The sequence below is a fragment of the Hippocampus bargibanti genome, linkage group LG10, assembly GCF_051943395.1.
Source record: "Hippocampus bargibanti isolate YZ-2025 linkage group LG10, ASM5194339v1, whole genome shotgun sequence".
Classification (NCBI taxonomy): Eukaryota; Metazoa; Chordata; class Actinopteri; order Syngnathiformes; family Syngnathidae; genus Hippocampus; species Hippocampus bargibanti.
The window spans coordinates 12,672,187-12,695,229 of record NC_142743.1 but is presented as its reverse complement, the minus strand read 5'-3'; the positions used below and the strand labels follow the sequence as shown (position 1 = coordinate 12,695,229).

At 43.6% G+C, this 23,043-nt stretch overlaps 1 protein-coding gene across 5 annotated transcripts in view; it reads left to right on the top strand.

Annotated features, from left to right (window-relative positions):
• The window catches only part of znf827 (zinc finger protein 827), a 66,293-nt gene that overhangs the window by 29,343 nt on the left and 13,907 nt on the right, over nucleotides 1–23,043 (top strand). For 4 of the 5 annotated variants that reach the window (XR_016116203.1, XM_089005925.1, XM_089005927.1 and 1 more), the window contains exons 3-6: nucleotides 901–1,073; nucleotides 1,374–1,818; nucleotides 11,560–11,820; nucleotides 21,603–21,857. Coding sequence is in view for 4 of the 5 variants with exons in the window: in XM_089005925.1 (XP_088862051.1) it covers nucleotides 901–1,073; nucleotides 1,374–1,818; nucleotides 11,560–11,820; nucleotides 21,603–21,857 (1,134 nt within the window). In the remaining variant the exon portion in view is untranslated. The remainder of the gene's footprint in view (nucleotides 1–900; nucleotides 1,074–1,373; nucleotides 1,819–11,559; nucleotides 11,821–21,602; nucleotides 21,858–23,043) is intronic. The other variant, XM_089005926.1, reaches the window with a different exon arrangement.

The following is a 23,043-nucleotide window of genomic DNA, read 5'->3' as shown; positions in this document are numbered from 1 at the left end:
TGAATGGCTGAGCGCAGTCATTTCGCCAAACACTGATTACCAGATGTTTTTTTTCTTCCCCCAACGAACACGATTGGAATACTCATGAAGCCCCACCCCCATCCCTGACAGGCCCACGTAGAATTTGTAATGCCATCATGTCTCTTTCTAATAACAGCAATTAAGCAGTAATGCATGGCGGATACAAAGCCAACAACAATAATCGAGCTGCTAAAAATAAAGAAATAAATAGATAAATGAATAAATAGGTAGATGGATAGATGGATAGCTAGCTGGCTAGTTAGGTGGATAGCTTGCTGAATAATTAGATGGATAGCTAGCTGGATAGCTAGATAGATGAATACATTTAATTCATAAGCCTCTTTCAAACTCAAGGACCCTTTACAGTCACAGGATAAATATATAAACAGATAAAGAAATAGATAAACAGATACTTAAATAGATACACAAATAGATCAATAAATACATAGTAATGAATGAATGTATTTCCAGCAGCTCCTGTATTTAGTTTTTCTACTTTCATTCCTTTCATAACTTTACTGTTGTGAAATGTAAATTTCTCCACTGCGAGACTAGTAAAGGCAAATCCAATCCAATAATAATACATGAAATAAATAAATAGATAATATTTTTTAACACCTGAAATCCATGCTCGCGTTTCCAGCTGGCATTTACCCCGATGGTCTTCATAAAAGTTTATTGCAGACATTAGCGCGCTGCAAATAATTTAAAATAAAAATCAGAATTGTATTTTTTTTACAAGAACAAAGCTGCGACATTATCACACAGTACATAAAAGTTGGATTTTAATTGGGCTTTCGTAAATGTCACTTAACAGCCGTTGTGTCACACACCCCCCCCCTCACCCCACTACCTCTTTCCTTTTTTTTTTTTTTCAAGGTTCGCCAGAGGACGGTGGCAAACCGTTCCAGTGTCCCGTATGCGGCCTGGTCATCAAGCGCAAAAGCTACTGGAAAAGACACATGGTCATCCACACAGGCTTGAAAAGCCACCAGTGTCCGTTGTGTCCCTTCCGCTGCGCCCGCAAAGACAATCTCAAGTCACACATGAAGGTGAGGTTGGTCCCCCCTCCCATTTTCCGTACCGCTTATTCCTCATTAGGGTATGTGGACGGTATTAAACATTGAAATGGCTTTCCCAAATTCACAAGAACCTCAAGAGGAAACCGTATCTACAATGTGGGTTGTAGCAAAAATGAGTTTGACACCCCTCACCGAGTGATTCCATTGTCCAAAAAAGAAAGAAAAAAACCGCAACAATACCCTCCACTGATCTACAACGGTACCTGAAATCACATGACGTGAATCTAGCCGTGGTATTAACAACGCGCACACCTGGCCTTCCTCTTGCAGGTCCATCAGCACCAAGACCGAGGCGAGACGTTCCAGTGCGAACTCTGCCCGTTCACGTCGTCCCGTCACTTCAGCCTGAAGCTCCACATGCGCTGCCATCAGCACTTCCCCCGCACCGACGTCAAAGTCAAAGAAGAGCTCACCACCGACACGGAAGGCGAGGGCGACCCCATGGCCACCCGGGCGTCCCCCTCGCGCCCGGAATCCCGGCTGCGGTCGACCCCGCCTGGCGAGGCTTCCTCCAATCACGTCCGCGTCAAAGAGGAGCCGCTGGAGAGGGACCTTTCGGCGCCGTCCCCCTTTGGCGTCAGCAGGGAGCGACCCCGGAGCGTCGCCAACTCTTTGGACCTACCGGCCGTCGGTGCCGGCGGTCCCACAACGGCTTCGCTCTTCAGTCCGGATATCAGCACCAAGACGGCCACGGACCTGCTTATGAAGCTATCAGGTTGGTACGAGTTTGGATTGTGGTTTGGCCGCGGTCCTTCCGGCAGAGGTTGTCCATCCAGTGCAAGCTGGATGAATTGGTGTTTTGTAAATGAATCAATTGAATGACATCTGATCAGTAGGTGGGCCACACCCTCAACCGGTTACTAGTCGGCAGGTAGAATTATTTTTTTGAAGAATCTCTCTCTCTCTCTCTCTGTCTCTCTTTTTTTCTTCTTTCTTTCTCTCTTTTTTTTCTCTCTCTCTTTGTCTCTCTGTCCCTCTCTCTTTTCTTTCTTCTTCTCTCTCTCTCGTTTTTCTTTCTCTCTCTCTTTCTTTCTCTCTTGCTCTCGCACTCCCCTCTCTTTTTTCTCTCTCCTTTATCTATCTCCGTTACTCTTTTTCTTTCTTTATTCTCTATCTCTTTATTTCTTTCTCTCTCTTTTCTCCCTTTCTTTTTTCTTTCAATCTCTCTCGTTCTCTTTTGTCCTCTCTTTCATTCTCACACACACTCTTTCTTGCGCTCTCTATTTTTCCTTTATTCTCTTTCTTTCTTTCTTTCTTTCTTTCTTTCTTTCTTTCTTTCTTTCTTTCTTTCTTTCTCTCTTCTCTCTTCTTTCTCTCTCTCTCTCTCTCTCTCTCTCTCTCTCTCTCTCTCTCTCTCTCTCTCTCTTTTCATTATTTCTCTCTCTCTCTCTCTCTCTCTCTCTCTCTCTCTCTCTCTCTCTCACACACACACACACCTTCTTGCTCTCTCTATTTCTCTTTTTGCTCTTTCTTTTCTTTCTTTCTCATATAATCGGAAAGTGCTTTGGTATTCCGCGTGACACCTCAATGGAACAGTCGTTGATAGCGACAACCCGATATGCACCTTATTTCTCTTCAATACATCAACAAAGCAGTCTTAGCGATCGTCTCTGAGGCCATTTAGCAAACGATTCGCCGGCAAAATGAACCATCCATTTTATCCTCTAAAATACGATAGGAAATGAATTTTAATCCTTAACAATCAACCGGCGTAATTGTGATGGGGAGAAAAATATATCAGAGTGACACCTCACTCCGTCTCACTAGTTCATCGTAAAAATCTCAAACTACACAACGGGCTTGATTTGCAACTCACATAAAAGCATTTTGTAAAGACCTTCACACCGAGCTGCGTGCGCAGCATTCTTTGCAAGGAAGACAAATTCATACCATGCCATCTGGGGCTTATTATACCAACTGGGAATTCTAAGGTTCAAATGCACCCTAACGGAGCTTTAAAAAAAGATTTTTTTTTTCTCATTTAAACTGCTCATCACAAGTTTATGAGAAGAATATTTTATATTTTATTTTAATCTGGGACTCCACGTCCCCTAATCATAATGAGCCGTCATCCTGTTTGAGAGTGAATTTTGGAGCTTTGAAAAAAGAAGTAAAGATTGTTTGGGCGAACTTTACGCACGCGCTTCTTGTTTGGCAATGTCAAGCCTTGACGCTGTTTAGATTTTTTTTTTTATTTGTGTTGTTGCGGAATATGAAAGGAAGCGCTCGGGGGACGACGGGAGAAGATTGATGGGAAAAGGTTGGGTGAGGTTCAACGGCGGGGTCGACATTGCCGCTGCCAATCTGGCGCTTAATGCTATGTAATTAGATTGAGATCTTCCAGAAAAGAAAAAAAACACAGGAACATTAGATTAATTAAAAATGTATGCATAATTAAAAAGGAATTTATAATTTGGAATGATTAGCGCCCTTCGCTCACCATCTTGTGACCCAACCAGGATGCGCCGGGGGGCGGGGTGGGGTGGAGCAGGGGGGCTGGTAGTTGACTAGGACGACTCAGTTCACTCACTGAAAAAAAAAATCCTGCCCCATTTGCGCCCCTGACTTCAAATGCCCCTTTAGGGAGTGTGTGTGTGTGTGGATGGGGAGGCGGGGGGGGGGGGGACATCACTCCCAGACTGCGCACTCAAGCAATCAGACTCCTCCAGGGATGAGCCGGTGGTAACTCCCTTCCAATGTCAGTCCAGCGGCGGACATCTTAAGTCCGGGCTGTCATTCAAGGTGAACGTGGGCGGACATGAAAAATTGGAAAAAAAAAAAAGATGTGACGATTATGGACTTTAATGAATAGCGTTCCTTTGATCACAAAATATCTGTTTTGTCGGGAAAAAGGAGGGACTCTTTTCTTTTTCAGACATTGTTCCAGGAGAGGGGGGGGGCGGGGTACTCTCGGGATTTCCGAACTTCATTCCTCCCTGCCAAACCAGATTGAGTATCTTCCTGGGTAGCTTTTTTTTACACCCTTACTCCCCGGTTCTCTGCCTCGGTCTCCCAAGGCCAAATGAGGCGAGAGGGGTTGAAAGATGTAAAGACCAGACAGATGAAGTGACATCTGAACAAAACAGGCCAGGGAGAGCGGGCGAGAGGAAGCAAAACTGGGACTTGCATCCAACGTGAACAAGCCAGTGAACTCCTACTGAACCCTGACCCCCCCCCCCCCCCCCCCCAAAAAAAAAAAGACATTCAAAATTTATTTGCAGAATATGCGCCGATTCAAGTTCACCTCTGCTCCTGCACTGACATAGGCACAGCAAGCTCGACCTTGGCTGGGTGTAAGTAATTGTCATTGAGGTAGCGGGCACGGTGGGAGGTGTTGTAGCTCTTATGATTGTTGTTGCCCCAGAGGAGGATATTAAGAAAACTAAAATCCTGACACCGCAATAAGAACCACAGGCACAGGAACATGTGATAGAACAGGAGCAGTATCCAGACGCTCCCCTACTTACGGACATTTGAGTTACGAACAACGGTACAGTATATACAATGATTTTTGTAGTAACATATGTAGTATTATCTCCAGTTGTACATGTACATATCTTTATAGAGAGATATATTTTATTAAATGTTTATTTTTCAGTACAAACCAATACAGGTTACTGATACAAGCCTTAAACACACGTATATACCCATTAAGCAGACTTATGTAAGCCTTAAACATACATTCCATACAAAATATACCACTGAATCAACTACGACCAACTAATGACCTGAGAAGATGACCCTGCGCCTTATACGCCTTATACAGTAAAGTCTTGTTATATCGATATCGGATATATCGATAGTCCCGGTTATATCGATACTATTTCTATGCACGCACGGAGAAAATTACATGCAAACAGGGTCGGATATATCGATAGTCCCGTTATATCGATATTTTTTCGGACTCCCTTGAATATCGATATAACGAGACTTTACTGTATATGAAATACTATTGAGCCAGGTCTCGCAACTGCGATCACCTGCCCCCCACCCCCTCGTAGATGTAGTAGTGCCTAACCCCTGCCTCTAATGTAGCACCTTATAATGTGGTGTGCCTTATATTTGGAAAACTTTTATATATTTATACATTATTTTGGAAAACTTCATTGAACATTTATTGAAGGTGCACCTTAAAGTCAGTCCGTGTGCCTGATATATGGAAAATGTTTGAAAATCCACCATTCATTAGGAGTGTGCCTTATACTCCTGTGCGTCTTACACTGGAAAATACGGTAATATTGAGACGCAACAGGTCTCACAACCGAAGGCGTAATTTTTTTGTCAATTCCGCCATAATTTTCCATTTTTGGCACGATGATTAGAAATTGACTCGGTAGTCGAGTGGTTAGCACACCGGCTTCACAGTGCAGAGGTCACCGGTTTGCGTCGTGGTCCGGCCTCCCTGTGTGGAGTTTGCATGTTCTCCCCGGGCCCGCGTGGGTTTTCTCCGGGTCCTCCGGTTTCCTCCCACACTCCAAAAACATGCATGGCAGGGAGATTGACCACTCCAAATTGTCCCTAGGTGTGAGTGTGAGAGTGACTGTTGTACGTCTTTGTGTGCCCTGCGATTGGCTGGCAACCAATTCAGGGTGTCCCCCGCCTCATGCCTGAAGACAGCTGAGATAGGCTCCAGCACCCCCCGTGACCCTAATGAGGAATAAGCGGTACGGAAAATGAGATGAGAGATGAGACGTTTGACATCAAAAAAGGAAAATGATGGAGGAATCCTGTTTTAAAATACAGTGATACCTCGGTTTACGAACCCCTTGGCTTACGAACTTTTCGGTTTACGAACGTTAAATTTTATGAAATTTTACCTTGGCGAACTATTTTTCGGGACACACACGGAGCCACAATGAGTGATGTGTCGTTCGTTAACGTGCCTGTTCTCCTAACAAGAAAATGGCAGCCGACACTGTTTTTGTGCTCTATTCCCCGCCCCCAGTCTTCTGTTAAAACCACGTGATTGGTCAAGAACACAGCAGTGATGGGGTGAAACATTAAAGAGACAGGCAGACGAGAGAGAGAGAGAGAGAGAGAGAGAGAGAGAGAGAGAGAGAGAGAGAGAGAGAGAGAGAGAGAGAGAGAGAGAGAGAGAGAGAGAGAGAGAGAGAGAGAGAGAGAGAGAGAGAGAGAGAGAGAGAGAGAGAGAGAGAGAGAGAGAGAGAGAGAGAGAGAGAGAGAGAGAGAGAGAGAGAGAGAGAGAGAGAGAAAATGGATAGACAACAGTGAAATTTGGACTCGTTTCAACGTTGATAGTTCAAAAGCAGAGTGTCGACTGCATGGTTAAAATATCCCATCAATCAGGCTCCACAAATAACCCGCACAAGCCATTCATACACTTGATCCAAAAAGCCATCAACCCAGCTAAACAAAACACAATTGGTGAGGAACTAAGCAAAATTATCACAGAGAAAGCACCTACAAGGGATCATTCCTCAAGATGGTGAAAGAAGAAGGCTACGTTCCTCATCAAGTGTTTAATGCTGATGAAACCGGTCACTCATTCCATCAAGTCAATCGACCATCACAAAGGCAAATAAAACGACTTTGTTATACTGTACAGTTTATTTATTTAATTATAATACCATAGCACATTTATTATACATAAAATAAGGTATATTTTGTGTAGTTTTAAGGCTTCGAAAATTAGAAAGTAGAAAATTATGTTTTCACTCGTAAGCCAAGGTATCATTGAACGTCATTCATCAAAGGTATGCCTCATAGTGCGAAAAATACGCCTCCTAAACCTCCTAAACTAATCATCCACATGAAGAAGAATTCAAAACCTGAAAGCAGGCAAATTATTCACATTTCTTGGACACCATTTAAAAAGAGTGTCTTAATATTTTTTTTTTTTTGGGGGGGGGGGGGGGGGGGGGGGGGCTATGATAAAATTAAAGGATGTACTTGTCCCACTCTGGTTAACCGAGAGCGGTTACAACACATTACCATTATGATAAATGATGACGCGAGGGCGTTGCGACAAAACCGGGGCTGCTTTGCTACTTCATCCCCGACACCGCCAAGTTACAAAAACGCCTGTTCGCGTCAACGGGGCGATTTATCAGCAGAACGCCGTCGTCGTCTGCTCAGTGACCTAAAAGCTTCGCGCGTGAGTAGACAAAAAGGTCAACAAAAAAATGCACGGACGAATATTCATAATCGAGGCAACTGCTGATATCATGAAAACGCTCCGTCCTCGGTGTCATTGCTTTTGATAGATTTGGAGTCCTTGTCTCTTTTGTCGCTGCCTGTATCTGAATAGCCTTTCCCGTTTCCTGCTCCACATGACAGTGTGCACACGGGAGGGTGTGTGTGTGACCTCTTTTGTCCATACATCTCCTCTGCGGCCACATCAGAGTATCACCATTCCCGGCGTCTTGCACGCTGTCATCTCCAGTTGCGTTCTGAAAACCTGCTCGACGCCCCCTCCCCCCTCTACAACCCCCCCCCCCCCCTTTTCTTCTTCCTCTGGTATAAAACAGCAGCCAATTGTCAGAGGGAGAGCAGGTCGGCGTGACAGAGGTGGAAAGCTAATGAAGTTATTTGACGGCGGAGCCTGGCCGCCGAGCGAGAGGTGAAGCGCGGCGGACAAGCGCCCGGCAGCGAGACGGATGAAGGCGCGAGGCGAGAAAAACGGGAAGTAGCAAAAAAAAAAAAAAAAAAAAAAAAAAAAACAACACCCAATGTATGTAGCGTCGGTGGCAGGTGTCAGAAGGCTGCGATAGCACCAAGAGAGACTGATAGTGTCGCAGATTCCAACAGTTGGATATGGCCAGTCACCCAGAAAGACACCGTCCGTCTGCTTCTCGGTTCGATTCGCACCATGACGTGCGAGGGAAAAAAATGGACGCTTGTTCTGAGTGTTGTGTTTGTGAGATTCTGACAGATCAAAAAAGAAGGCAGGCGGCGCGTGGATCGGCCTTGTCGGAATGGAATTGTTACTTGTGTGGAACGCTTGTTCTTTTTGTTTACGGAAGGTGTTAAAACGCTCGGAAGAAGCTTCACTATGCTAGAGGCTAAGGCTAATTTGTCGACTGTTACCGAATACCGCTTGAGTATCTTGACACATTCTCATATCCAGTGATACCTCAGTTTACGAAGTTAATTGGTTCCCAGAAAGTGTGTGTAAGGTGAAACGTTCGTCTGCCAAACATTTAGTTCCCATAAGAAACCATTAAAAATAAGAATAATCCATTCCCAGGTCCCCATAAAACATAATTTTCTATAAAAATAAACCTTAAAACTACACACAATATACCTTATTTTATGTAGAATAAATGTGCTATTGTATTGTAATTAAAGAAATAAACTACTATGTAATAAATTCATTTTATTTACCTTTGTGATGGTCGTTCATGTAGTTGCCTCTTGATGATATCCGAGTGAAGTTGCCGTGCTTTCTCTGCGATAATACCCTCACTCACAATGTCCCCTCTTAGCTGCTTTTCGGTAATCCAAATCTACAGAAGTTTTTCAATCTCTTCTATTGCCTGAGACGGTTGCTTCGACAACACAGAAACACCCTTAGCCACACATAGCAATGGTCGACTTAGCATACTGGTACTGGGACACTAAGTCACAGAAACGCACACCTCGTTCATGTTTTTCGATGATCTTCTTCTGCTCGACCCTAATTTTCTTTTGTGTCCCTTTTGTCTTAACACTAGCCTGTGGTGGAGTCTTTTTCGGTCCCATAATAGCAAAAGTACTCTACTCGATAGCAAACCACATCGGCACTCAAAGGGGGTGTGGAAAACTAGTCCGTCAGCCACCGTGGTGCTGTTCGACCGTGTCGTTTGGTGTTCATCCCCCGAAAACGAGTGCGCCAGCCACCGTGGCGCTGTGTGATTTGGTTCGTCCGCCGAAAACTAGTTCATGTGCGAAGATTATATTCTCGCGAAATTAATCTTCGTAAGGCGAAAGGTTCGTGAGCTAAAGCGCCACGACTTCATTCCCCCCCCTATATATATATATATATATACACAGAGGAGGTCTGCTCTGATATGTGGTCGCTTCCCTAAGGTTGCGGCAGCAGAAGGCTAGCTTCAGGGAGTTACCAGCACAACTTTAGTTCACTGATGAAGCTCTTTGGATGAGGGGCGAAACGTCCGACACCTAGCACAGATGACGGTTGAAGAAACCTTTTCATCGATGGACCAATCCTGTACGACTGAGAGCCTACATTAATGTAGAGTTAGTAATAAACATGGCATGCTGGGATATATAATAATAATAATACATTTCATTTTAAGCGCCTTTCAAAGCTCTCAAGGACACTTTACAGTTAGAGACAAGCATAGGTACTATAATAAATAAAATCCAATCACAAATAGAACACAATAAATAAAATACAGTTATAAATAGAAACAAGAGAAAGAGCTACACAGAAAATGCAATTTTAAATAGGTGGGTTTTGAGATGGGATTTGAAAGTGGGAAGATAGGAAACTGCATGTCTTTTTGGTCATCTCTGAAAATTACTTCACCAGGTGGAATTTTTTTTCTCAATTTCACCATAATTTTCAATATTTTAGGACAATGATTAGAATGGAAAATTTGGTGTGTTTTTGCTTGTTTTTGTTTTTCTTTTGGTATTTAGTGTCTCAAAAATTGTTTATTTCTGAAAATTTTAAGGCCAAAATATTCCATGATAACAAAAAGACAAAAGGGAGGAGCTAAGGGTTTGGAATCGAACACCGTGAATCTGCTCACGTAATTTATTTTATTCAACGTATGCTTTGTTAAAAAGGTGGGGCGTAAATGTCCTGTCCCCGTCAGGTCAAACATGGCCCCGACACGCTTCTAATTAGAGGACGTCCTTCCAGATGCCCGACCAGGTTATACTTAGCCCGCCCGCCGACATCCGACGACGTGACATTTCCAGCTGGTACAGGCTGCGACCCCTGCACCACTGCCCGTGAATTTGAAGGTTGCCATGCCACTAAGACCCCCCCCAGCTCCCCCCTACTCCCCTCGCTGGCTTTTCTCCCTCTTGAATTACATGTACCCCTCTTGCACTCCAGCTTGCCATGGTGTGGCACTGTGGCATCATTCACCACATAGAACCTACCCCCGCCCTTTTTTTTTTTTGCTAGACCCTTCTACCCTGATGGCATGACACTCATTAATTAGAGAGGGACCCCCCGAGTCGGCCCTGATGGATGAGGCGGGATGAAAGGGTTGGCGGGCCTTTGTCTGGTCGAGATGTTAGGTGAGGGTAGAGGGGGGGGGGAGTCATGTGACAATTGAACGGGCTTCTGATACTGAGCGATGGCCCTCAAACGCTGCCATGACAAACAATCCACCATAACACGATGTACTTTTGGACTCAAATTTGATGCTAGTCGTCTTTGGAAAGTCGTGTTTTCAGAACTCCGCTGAATGAGATGCGACGTGAGAGACAAAAGCGGAGTTTTATTGGAGGTGTCTCCGTGGCTAATTTTTAATTATTCATCTAAGGCAGATTAGATATGTCCCAGTTTCGTTGAAGACATCTGTGAAGCGGCGGCGTTTGTGTGACAGCTCGCTCCAGAAAGCTCCAGAAGGCTATGTCCTTCGGAGATTGCCAGATAGGGATGAGAAATCCGTGATTTAGCTTGTGTGTTGAGTTGCACTCTGGGATGGGGGGGGGGGGGGGGGGGGGGGGCAATCACAGATGTGTAGGAGGACAAAAGTTGAGAGTAAAGTCAGCAGAATAGTGTTGGTTAGTTGGTGTCTCTCAAACCACCGTTCAGACTCCTGGTGTTCCTCAAAGTGACATTACATTCATTTTGTTCACCCATGTGATGAACGAGGTTGATTTTTTTTTACCATACGGGATAACATTTTCATTTTATTTTTTGTACAATTATGGTGGGTATATTTTGAGAAATGCTACAAATATATTTCCCATATGACTTGTAATTATTGTTTTGTACATTATTTTGTTCATGTGCAGTCCAATTAACTCATTCATTCGGTAATTGAAAATATGACAGAGCGCCATTGTGTGAATGTATTCAGGTTTTGGGGGTTTTTTTTCATGCTTGGGTGCCGATAAAGTGCTGTCTATGGCCTCTGGCAATGTTTAACTTATCCATGTTAGCACTTTGTTCATCTGTTGTTAAAATGCTATATAAACCAATATGTATGTATTGCATTGTATTTTGGACAGCCGCCATCATTTCAAGCTCAGATAACTCCATATAATTTAGGAATTAAGCCACTTTTTATCTGAAAGAAGGTTTTCTAACGCTGTATAAAATGTTTATGTAGTCCTTAAACTCAACATTCTGTGGGTCCTGGAATTCAAGTGGCAATGACAAAAACCCTGGCACTGGAGTGGACACATTTTTGCACATCTGGCAGTAAATGAGTTAATATACACTTCACGTTGCTTGCCTTTTTTTTACGTGAATACCCTCCACCTCGTCAATTGTAACACAATTCCACCATCTTTTTATTCTCCGCAGCAGCCAACCAGAGGGAGGCATTAAAGTCTCCCTTCCACGTGAAGGAAGAACCCAAAACAGAGGAAGCCTTGAGTCCAAGACCAGCCTCCCGGTGTCAAATCCCGCCAAGCTTCCCCGGGACATTCTGCCAGGACGGGATAACAGCTTCCGAGCGCCCGGGGTCCCTCAAAGCGAGGGATGGGAGCCCACCGGCTGCCAACAGCTTACTGAGCCAAGACATCAACATGAAAGTGGCCTCCGAACTGCTGATCAAGCTTTCAGGTAGAATGAAAACACACGTGGGCGCGTGGACATGTTAGGGTACTGGGAATGTATTGATGACAATGATATTGATTGTTTGAAACTTGTCAAAGTCGGCGGACTTGGGTTTAAATAGTCCAATACAAAATGAATACACTCGCAAGCGGCATCCATAAAACAACAGAACGTAGACATTTTAATAAGTTGTTCTTTCCATGAACGGATACATTTATAACCTGGCTAATGAGTTTAGAAAGTCCTAAATTATGTCCTGTGAATGAATTTACCTCGTCGTAAATTAGTCCAAGGCCAGATCTCCTACATGAAGATGAAAGTATAACACGCTGTGTCTGTTCACCTCAGATTGACCCCAGGTTTTCTGTGCTTCCATTGTGGGCCTTGTCTTTGGCGGCAAACTAAGCATTTAAATGTAATAACTTCTATTCTATCTATCCTTTATCACTATCATAAGATCGTGCCGATTTATCATTTCTCTAGACTGCTAGAATTGCAGCGTGTAGCTCACATACCTTCAAGTGTAAAAAAAAAAAAAAATACAAATAATAAAATGCAGCGCTTAGCAATGTTAAACGATTAAAATCCTCCTTGACCTGCACACCAACCTACAGCCACTATTTATTTATTTATTTATTTATTTATTTATTTATTTATTTGTGTGAAATGCCTCAAAACAACATGACCTCCTTGGTGGTGGTATCTCTTAAATGATTGCATTTATTGTGAGAATTCTTCCAGGCGCTTTCAGGTCACGCGCTGTTATTGATATGTTTTATTTATTTATTTTATTTTTTGTTCTGGCGTTCTGCGGGTTCGGCCGAACGGCAAGTTTGCGTACTTGGCTGTATTCTGCCAGACTGAAAACGTTTTGACAAGAAGGATACAATCTTTATTTGTTTGACGCTTCACACTGCCATGAAGCAGATATCACTTGAGCAGCAAAGAAAAATAATGACAGAATCATCATCAGACCCAGAAGTATAAATCCAGCATATGAGGTCTTTTACAAATTTGTTCGGGAATTGACAATATGATGTCGAGCGCCGAATGCGTTCGGATTTTGTTTTATCATGCTTGGGTGCTGATAAACCGCTGGCCATGGGAGGGGGGGGTTGCATTTCCCTTCTTTCCATTTTAGCGCTTTGTTCCGGCTTCAGCTGTTGTTCAAGCGCTATATCAATCAATATGTATGTATTGTATTGTATTTTGGACAGCCACCCTCATTTCAAGCTCATATAACTCCAGACACACATGATTTAGGAATTCGATTTCTAACGCTGTATTGAATGTTTATGTAGTCCTAAAACTCCATATTCTGTGGGTCCTGGAATTACAGTGACAATGACAAAAACCCTGGCACCGGAATGGGCACATTTTTGCACATCTTTGGCAGTGAATGAGTTAAAGATTGTTTGTACTATTTCCCCCGCAATCTAAAAATAAATACCTACATTTTTAGGTCACAAATTAGAAAATGAAACACTTGTTCTAACCCAACCGAGATGCCCACCCCCCACCCTCCAACCCTTGGTTACGTGCTAATGACGCAAAATGATTTCGCCTCTGGACATTGGGCGCGTCATTTTAAAACAAAAAACAAAAGGATCTTCCGCTGCCTTGTTTTAGTCGGGAATGAGCTGTGAATGCCAGGTCGACTCGGAGTGTGTTGTTTGTCCATTGCTGCAGAGTGACTCTCAGGCAATTTCAAAATGTCAACTGTGTGCCAACGAGGCTAAGTTGAGTTGATATTTGGAAAACGTCGCAATTAAAATAAATAAATAAACGTTCTGGGTGGCATGCTTTACGATAAAACTCCGTAATAAGCCTTTGCAAGCACCCAGCTGTCCATCTTCCTATTTCACCGCTGTGCATCAGGAATTTCTTTTTTAATTCTTTGTGGCTGCCATCACCTTTTGTGGGGACCAAAAGTAGCATTTTTCTACCTCGAGTGAAACAAAATTTGAATTGCAGTTAGTTGAAGAGCCTCCAACTTGAAAGTTTTACTATCAAACCAAGATATAAAACACATTTTCACAGCCGTATATTCTCTCTGCTCCATCACCATTGATAAACATCAACTTTACCTCACTGCACCGATGCGGAGTTGCTGCGTGAAAGAGCGGTCCGATACGTATTGCTGTGTTGCGTGTAAATGTCTGTGTACGGACGAGGTTGATGCTTCATCTTCACCAGTAATGAGCAACTTCACCTTACTGCACCAATGCTGTGTTGCTACGTGAAACTGCACTGATACAGCTTTCTGTGTTCTGTGTGAAAGTCGGTGTACGGACGGGATCTTTCATAACATTCGACGATTGATGCTTTGTCTTCTCCAGTAAAAGCAACTTTACCTCACTGCAGCAATGCTGTTTGCTGTGTGAAATGGCACTGGGATATGGATTGCTGTGTTCTGTGTGAAAGGCTGCATACGGACGGTATCTTTCATATCATTCGCCGATTGATGCTTCGTCTTCACCAGTAAAGATCAACATTACCGCACTGCACCGATGCTGTGTTGCTGCGTGAAAGGGCACTCGGATACGGCTTGCTGTGTTCCATGTGATAGGCTGTATACGGACGGGATCTTTCATATCATTTTCTGTGCCGCCGCGTGGTTGACCCAAGTTAGACAAAAGATGGCGAGACGTTCGTCTGACGATCACTCGCTCTCTGTCCTCAGAGCGCCTTGCCGGTGGTTGCCGGGGCAACGGGAGGGTGGATGGGAGAGGATTGTGGAGAGTGACAGACTTGACAAGAGTCTGGACCCCGGAGTGACCCCGGGGTGGGGGAAAGGAGGAGATGTAAGGATGAGGAGAAGGGGGCCAGGGAAAGGTCAGCGCCTTCACAGTCGCATGTGATTACAGTCATGAGGTTCAAGAGCGTCCGCACAATCACCTCCTCTCTACGTCCACTGCGGTGGGGTCAGCGGCAGAGCAGTCGTAATGCAATAAGGATGCATGATACGCAAATCACATTCGAGGCGGGAGGAGATGGGGGACAGATGCCCTTTTCAATAAAAGGATGGTTTTGAATCATCGATTCATCAACAAAAATCTTTGTTTACAGCCCCAAAATTCCAACTTACTGTATTGCGAAATGCCACGGATGGGCTAACGAACTAATAATGAAATGCTGCAAGGGCAGCAATGTATACAAACGATACTACACACACTCACTGGCATAATGTCCTCTTGCTCATTGTGTGGTAACGTGAATTGCATCATCCCCTTTTTAACTAGGTCACCCCATCCCTAAAGCCCCCCCAAACTCACATCTCGCTACCCTCCACTCAGTTTCTTATCATACGCTAAAATATCATGCAACCCCCACTCCCCCCTCACATCTGTTGAAAAAGTAATCATAAAAAAAACTAAAAACAGGCTGTTGGTGTCTGGGGGCTAATTACGCTAGGCTAAATACTCCCCGGCGCCACCCGCTAAAAGCGCACTAGCAGATGGGCTCTGATGTTTGTGGGGTAAACCTGGGTGGGGATGTACGGTCGCGCCCCAACAGAGTGGCATCAACGCAGGTAACAGCCGCGACGCCCACTTGCCATCTCGCCGTGGCTGCCTTACTTGCGGAATCACATGTTATGCTAGCTCCCCGCGCGTTGGAATCAAAAGCTGACAATCCTCAATTAACTAACTCACCCAAAAAGGTTTAGAATTGCGAATAGGCGATACAAGATTAGACAAGGCTCTTGCCTGGTTAAACTCTCTCTCTTTGTGCATGGATATCAATATGTGGGTATACAGTAGTATTCGCGATATAGCTATCTATCTATCTAGCTAGCTAGCCAGCTGGCTAGCTTTCTTTCTATTTGAAGTGCTTCCGGGTTGAGTGAACGCTGGCACGTGTGGCTGTCGCTGCTCATCCACAGAAAAAACAAAAAAGGCGCTTATAAATGAAATGTATTATTATTATTATTAGTAGTAGTAGTATTAGTATTATTATTGATATATACTGTACAGATTTTTTCAGGTGTGCATTCTTCCAATAAAAGCTGATTAAATACGTATCTTGAGGCAAATATATTTTCAAGTGATTTGGATCTTTTTAATCCCAACTAGTTTTCTAGTTTTTCGTCCTTCCTTACACCCCCTCAAAAAAAAAAAACCCACCCACACCGAATCCAAACACGGACACCCGCGCGCAAACTGCCACGCGACACAATGCAATCAAAACCGGCCATGTCAATTGACACTGGTGGTGTAATCCGGCGTCATGTACTGTAAATCCCGCGCTTGTCTTCGGGCGGGGTGTCCTCACTGCACCCCCCTCCCCCCTTCAGTATGTGGCCGCTCACTGACCCCTCCCAGCTTCTCAACCTGAGCTTCGTTCTTCTGTCTTCTTTTTTATCTCCGCAGCTGCCGCCGGTTATTGTAGCTCCCCCTTTTATTTATTTTTTTGTGGCGTCAACCTTATTTGGTGACTTGTGTTTATGTCCGTTTGCTGCAGCAGATGTGTGTGTGTGAAGTCTGCGCGCTACCCACATGACACGACGTCTCCTCGCCACAACCCCTTTGAAGCGGTGTGAACTCTTCACCGCTCCAACACACACACACCTCCCCTTGAGCAGGTGGGGGGGGGGGGTGGAGGAATAGACTCGGCTGTACCACCATGGTTGGGGTTGGGGGGGCGGGTTGTCACTTTAAGTCGAGCCGTCTCCCCTCTTCCCCTCTGCTACCCCCAGGTGTTCTTTTTTGGCATCGTTTGACAAATGCCTCCCCACCCCATTCCACCCCTTCACGTCCCCTCTTTTACCCTTCCGTCTACTCCGATGCCAACACTGCGGCCAAGTTTGAATGCAGACGCGTTAAAGTGGGCCAATGCGTTGGTTTTTTTTTGGAGGGGCGGGTATTAACGTACGGTGCCTTTATTTACTCGTCAGTGAGCTTGTGCGCCGAATTGTTGTTGACAAGGGAAGTCAAGAGTTTATCGCTTTCAAACACAACAACCTCCGGCGTTTTTTTCTCGCTGAGTTTGACACGAGTAACTGCTGGTTGGTGTCATTTATTTGTCGCTCGCTTTTATTTTGTTAAGTCCCGTCACCGCCTACGAATTCCGTACGGTTTTCGTTTGTTTACTTCCTGGAAGCACAGCCGACAATCCCCTCGACTAAACTGATTGGTGAAAAGCAGGTGATGACTGATTAATCATCTGACATTAACGCTTTTTAAAATCTGCAAACATCATTTGGTGTGCATGTGAGCGGGTTTTTTTTATTAATTCATTTTTGATGCAAGGGATGTTTGAATCACTCATTCGCTGCCATTCCCGAGTGCCATTCCTGAATTTGTTCGGGTTTTCGTTTTTCTTGCAGAGAGTGACGATCAAACGCTGGTCAGACCTCTGCCATTATTTTTCCCTACTACTAGAGGGCAGCATTTGCCTTTTGTCCATGTTAGCGCTTTGTTACAGATTTAGCTGTTGTTCAAGCACTGTATAAACCAATCTGTGTAATGCATTGTATTTTGTACAACCGCCCCATTTCAAGCTCAGATAACTCCAGACCCATGTAACTTTATAATTAACTCGTTTTTTTTCCATTGAAAAAAGATAGTCTCAGGTTTCTAACACCGTTTTCAATGTTTATGTGATCCTAAAACACAATATTGGGTGGGTCCTGCAATTTGAGTGACAATGAATGGACACATTTTTACACACCGTCTGACAGTAAATGTAAAAAGGTTGAAAATACGCCATTCATTGTGGGTGCGTCTTATACTCCGGTGCGCCCTATACACCGGAAAATACAGTGCTAAAAAATGGCCGAAATGTTTGCGGACCTCGGATCTCGTTACCCCTCCTTATCTGAAAAACAATAGTAATAGCACAGCCCCCCCCCCCAAAAAAAATGATTTGCAATTGCAGAAAATGTTTGTTTTCAAAAAAATAAGTCCTTAGATCAGGCATGGGCAAACTACGGCTTGCGGGTGACATACGGCCGTTAGGCTTTTTAATCCGGCCCGCCGAATTTGTCATTATTATAGTAAAAACAATGTCTGAAACTCATGACAAAAAGTTAGCGGACAACATGGCAAACAACTCTGAAAAGTCCCCTGCTCGGCCATAAAGCTGCCTGCCCCATTTTTAACAACTTGAAACACAATAAGATGACTATCAGCAAAAAAAAAAAAAAAAAAAAAAAAAAACATTGTCGCAAAGGGTAACGTTTATTTTTTTAATTAAGGATATACCTACCACAAATGCTCCCTTGCTTAATTCACGGTAAATATCCCTTGCTGAAGATTTTGCTCCTGTTCTCCATTGTGTCTGCAATGCAATGTTTGCATTGCGTTGTCTGCTACGAGCGACTAAGCGCCTTTCATAACTGTCAAGTACATTTTACAGTCACGGTATAATGTACGTTTACGTTATGTCGCGTGATAAGTTTTGTTAGCTTCTTTTGAATCTTTCTTCTTGGCTGAGGTTCTGTGCATCTACATCTATCTACATCTACAGCATCTACAGATACTTCAAAAATCCTCTTTTCAGTCCTAAATTTATAACATGATGTTGTCCGCCTGGCTACTGATTTGACTTTTGAGGCCTTTATCTCCAAATTGTACCACTTTTGGGTTGAGGTGGTTAGGTGGGCGAAGGTGTTAAGTGGACTTCTTTTTATGGCAACAGAACGCGAGGTCAAGAAAAAGTATCATCGGCGTGGGAGTCAGACTATTTTTCCTCTTTGATGTCGCTGACAAGTGGATTTGAGAGATCCGGGTGTTCACCATCAGATACCTCCCAAGCGCTGCGTGCCATCTCCGGATAACGCCGGTAAACATGTTTATGTCGGCGGGGGTGTGGGAGTTCCAGTTCAACGTCGTGACATTTAGCACGTGTTTTTTCCCCCCACTCCCGAGTTTTTGAGTGAAGCGATCCAATGATGGATGCTCGAGTGTCCCCTGGTTGACCCCCTTACGCCCCTTTAAAGCTTGCCAGGCACCCCCCCACCCCTCTCCCCCCACCACCGCCACATCTCCGAGACCGACACGATCGCCTGATTTAGGGATTAAGAGGTTTGGGCGGTTGTCTGTATCCTCTTTTCGTCCTGCCCTCCAATCAAACAAGACACCTGGATTTTTACCAACTCCCCCAAGGGGGCTTTGTTTTATTTGCTACAGCCATTTTTTAAAATAATAATAATAATAATAACAGTATTTATTGTTTATTCATTTGATGTTTTTAATGATTTGTTTTACAGCTTTGTTTTGACCCAAAGGCCGATTGATTTACTTCGGATCATGGAACATTTCATTTTCTCCAAATGTAAAAAAAGTGAACATATCATTTATCAGGGTGTTAAAAATAATGTATGAATAAATACAGTAAAGTCTCGTTATATCGATATTCAAGGGAGTCCGAAAAAATATCGATATAACCGGGACTATCGATATATCCGACCCTGTTTGCATGTAATTTTCTCCGTGCATGCATAGAAATAGTATCGATATAACCGGGACTATCGATATATCCGATATCGATATAACGAGACTTTACTGTATGTGTGTAAATATACAGTTGCCTACCCCATTTTTCACAACCTGAAACACAATAAGATGACTAATCGCTAAAATTATATATATATATATATATATATATATATATATATATATATATATATATATATATATATATATATATATATATATATATATATATATATATATATATATATATATTGGATTGGATATGCCTTTATTAGTCTCACTGTGGAGAAATTTACATTTCACAGCAGCAAAGTGATGAAATACATACGTGATATAATACAATATAACACAAATGATTCAATCTTGTTTAACCTTTCTAAAAAAAACCCGATTCATTTTCTCTGGATTCTAAGTAAGATCGTGTCCGTAGCACCTTGCAACGCTTGTGTCTTTGTTGCAATAGGTGTGTATTCAGTTGGTTCTTCATCCTTATCATCCTCGTCATTATGGGAATCTTCTGGGGCATACTTGGCTTTGATTTCGTGTTGGATTCTCCTCAACAGCCACGATTGCCTTGTATTTCGTTCCGAGGTCACAATTCTTTCGTTTTGCTATGGTTGAAGACGGTAGCAAAATGGCGTCTGCTACACTGCAAGACACAGGAGCTGGTCACGTAACCAAGTCACGTGACCAAGTCAACCAACGGCGCGACCGATACAGATTTCGATAATGGTGGCACTGTATAGAAACCCCTAAGCAAATACTTTAATTTCTGCTGCGATATCTGCATCTTACGAGTTTCGGAATGAAAATGGTGTCTGCTACACTGTACAAAACACGGAAGCTGGTCACGTGACCAACGGTGCGACCAATACAGATTTCGATAATGGTGTTACTGTATAGAATTCCCTAAGCAAATATCGATTCAGCTTAAAGGACAACCGACGCCCCGACAAGTTGTGTCCATAATTTGTAAAATGGCTTCAAATGACTTCTACCGAGTGTATTTTGCAAAGATTCCACCGCATATAGCTATATTTTACGTTTTAAGACTTGCGCGGAATATTCAGGAAGTCTTGTTTTTGAGTTGGTGACGAGTCCGTACGTGACGTCACTAAAGGACCGCCCTTTACCGTAAAAAAGACGCATTGTAGCGGTCCTTCCATCACGCCAATGTATTTTGCTGTACTTATTTGGTCTGGGGACCTCGTGTTGCACCCAAAAGCTGCCAGAAGGCCAAAAGAGGGCGTCCAAGCGCCATATAAGGAATTTATCAGCCTGTGGAAACGGAGGCGGCCACAGGAGGTCGCCATTTTGTGCCTCTTTTTTTGGGTGAGAGATTTTCCCCCAATGTTGCCTCAAAATGGCACAAATAAATTCCTTAATCGATTGCAAACATGTACGCTTTCCTCTTCAGAACTATTTGAATCATATTCATAATTGGATGAGTAACAAGAAAGCATATTCTCCGAATCTGAAGCCATTGTTTTGATTCACTAGCAATGCAAGACGTCTTGGCGTGATGTCACGAACTGGGGGCGGGACTTTCTGAAAATGCCCAATTCGCAGCTCAATGTTTTGCAGATTTTGGACATTTTAAGTCATTTTTATTGGTGTTTTGCATTTGAATAAAAATATCATACTGCGTGTTTTGGGTATTTTGGATGCTATCAAACGTTTTTCTGATGTCAGTTAAAAAACTAAAAAGTGACGTCGGTTGTCCTTTAAGCAGCTTTTGTATCGATATAAACATAGTAAGATTGGACGGCGGGAGATGAAAAAGCACCGTAGTAACCGGATTATCGCACTACATGAAACTAATTATACATAAAAAGACTAGAAATGTGCATGGGAAATGAAAATAGTATCGTAATAAGCAGTATTATCAATATAACCGATATCGATATAATGAGACTTTACTGTATATCTTTTTTTTAATTGATATATATTATATATTTTGGGGGGGGGGTGATAGTGATTACTACAATCGTGTTATCCAGTTACAATGAAATGCTTTTTCATTGTAACTGGCGGTCGGCGTGCAAAAAGTAATGTCTTGATGTCAGCTAACATTTTATACTTTTCATTGGCGTTGGTCCAAAAAACAGTTGACTCTCCTCAACACTGCCTTCCCTCTTCGAAAGGTCTCAAGTTTCTGTTGACAAACAAGACTTTTTTTTAAAAATCCACAATACTCAAAGTAAAACTGTCATGACTTGCTCTACAAGCACCACAAACCTGTTCCTATGGGAGAATTAGAGTTTTAAAAGAAGCTAATCCAATTAGCTTTTACACACTAACATGCTAATGCATGCATCAATACTCAAGATTTCAAATGTTCATCCCAAACAGAGAACAACAAAGATGGCCACTTTCTGAAGGTGAAGGTAAAAGCGGAACCCATGGAGGTGGACCCGTCCCCCGCCGAAGTCTCGTCGCCCGCCCCCCCACCCGCTCCGCCTCCTCACCTGCTAGCTTTCGGCACTTTAGGGCCGCGCGAGAAGACGGAACCGACCCCTCCGGAGCCTCTGTCGCGCCCCCAAAAGGACCTCTTCTCCCAGGACATCTCGGTCAAAATGGCCTCCGAACTCCTCTTCAAATTATCAGGTGTGTTTCCAACACGTTCACTTTCTGGTTTTCGAGTCAAACAAAACTATTTCTGTTATAACATCACAAGTGCCCACATAGTCGAGACCGAAGCGGTTGGGGCACTTTTTGTGTTTCTTCATGAAGAGCAGATTTTTTTTTTTTTTTTTTACACACAATTAACATGTTTAGGCATGTCACCTTGCGTACGTACCCACCTTTCCATGCCTCCCCGCTGGGCCTGTACACATTTCCGCCGCAAACCTCTCCTTCTCTCATTCTGTCTCCCTTGACTCGTTTTCAGACATGGCGGCTTCAAGCACACTTGGCTGCCCCCCCACCCCCCTGCCTTTACATTTCTCCCGTGCTGCATCGCCATAGCAACGTGGAAATAGACCTCTGTCCTTGGCGAGCGGTGTGACAATGTGGGTGGGGTGCAGGTGGGGGTGAGGGGGACCCAGGCAGGCTGGGGCATCTCTGGGGCCTGGCAAACTGCAACTAACTGCCACAATGGACCGGATGCGAAAGGAAATGGTGCAAGGTGGGAGGTGGTGTGGGTGGGTGGTCTTTGGAAGGGGGTGGGGGTCTCGGTGCAAGGCTGTCACACAATGAGCAATCAATATGAATTACCCGCAGCAGTAAGACCTCAGAAATGCGTCGCTGGCAAGGTCGGCGAGAACGCCGGGGGATGGAGGGGGTGCGGCGGGGGGTTACTCGGCCGCTTTGGAGATGCTCCTCGTCGTCTCCTTGAAAGTCGCACGTGGCGGATTCTTCTCTTTCTTGGCTGTCGGCAACATGTTCTCTGGACGATTTGATGAAATGTCAATCACGTCAGGTTGGAGATAATGTCTGATTGTGCCTTGGTAAAGATAGGGGGGTGACTAAAAAGAAAGAAATAATCAATTTGACAGCTGCAATTGGTGCGGAGTGATCAAGTTTTTATGAACTAAAAAAAATGCTGCCATTTTTTTCAATATATTAAGACATTGATGCTTACACTATATGTATGCCCATATATGGTCTTTCCTTCTGCCAAGGCAGGTAACAGCGGGAGCAAAATGGCCGTTAATTATTTTAATAATAGGAATACATTTCATTTGTATGCACCTTTCTATAGCTATATATATATATATATATATATATATATATATATACAGTAAAGTCTCGTTATATCGATATCCAAGGGAGTCCGAAAAAATATCGATGT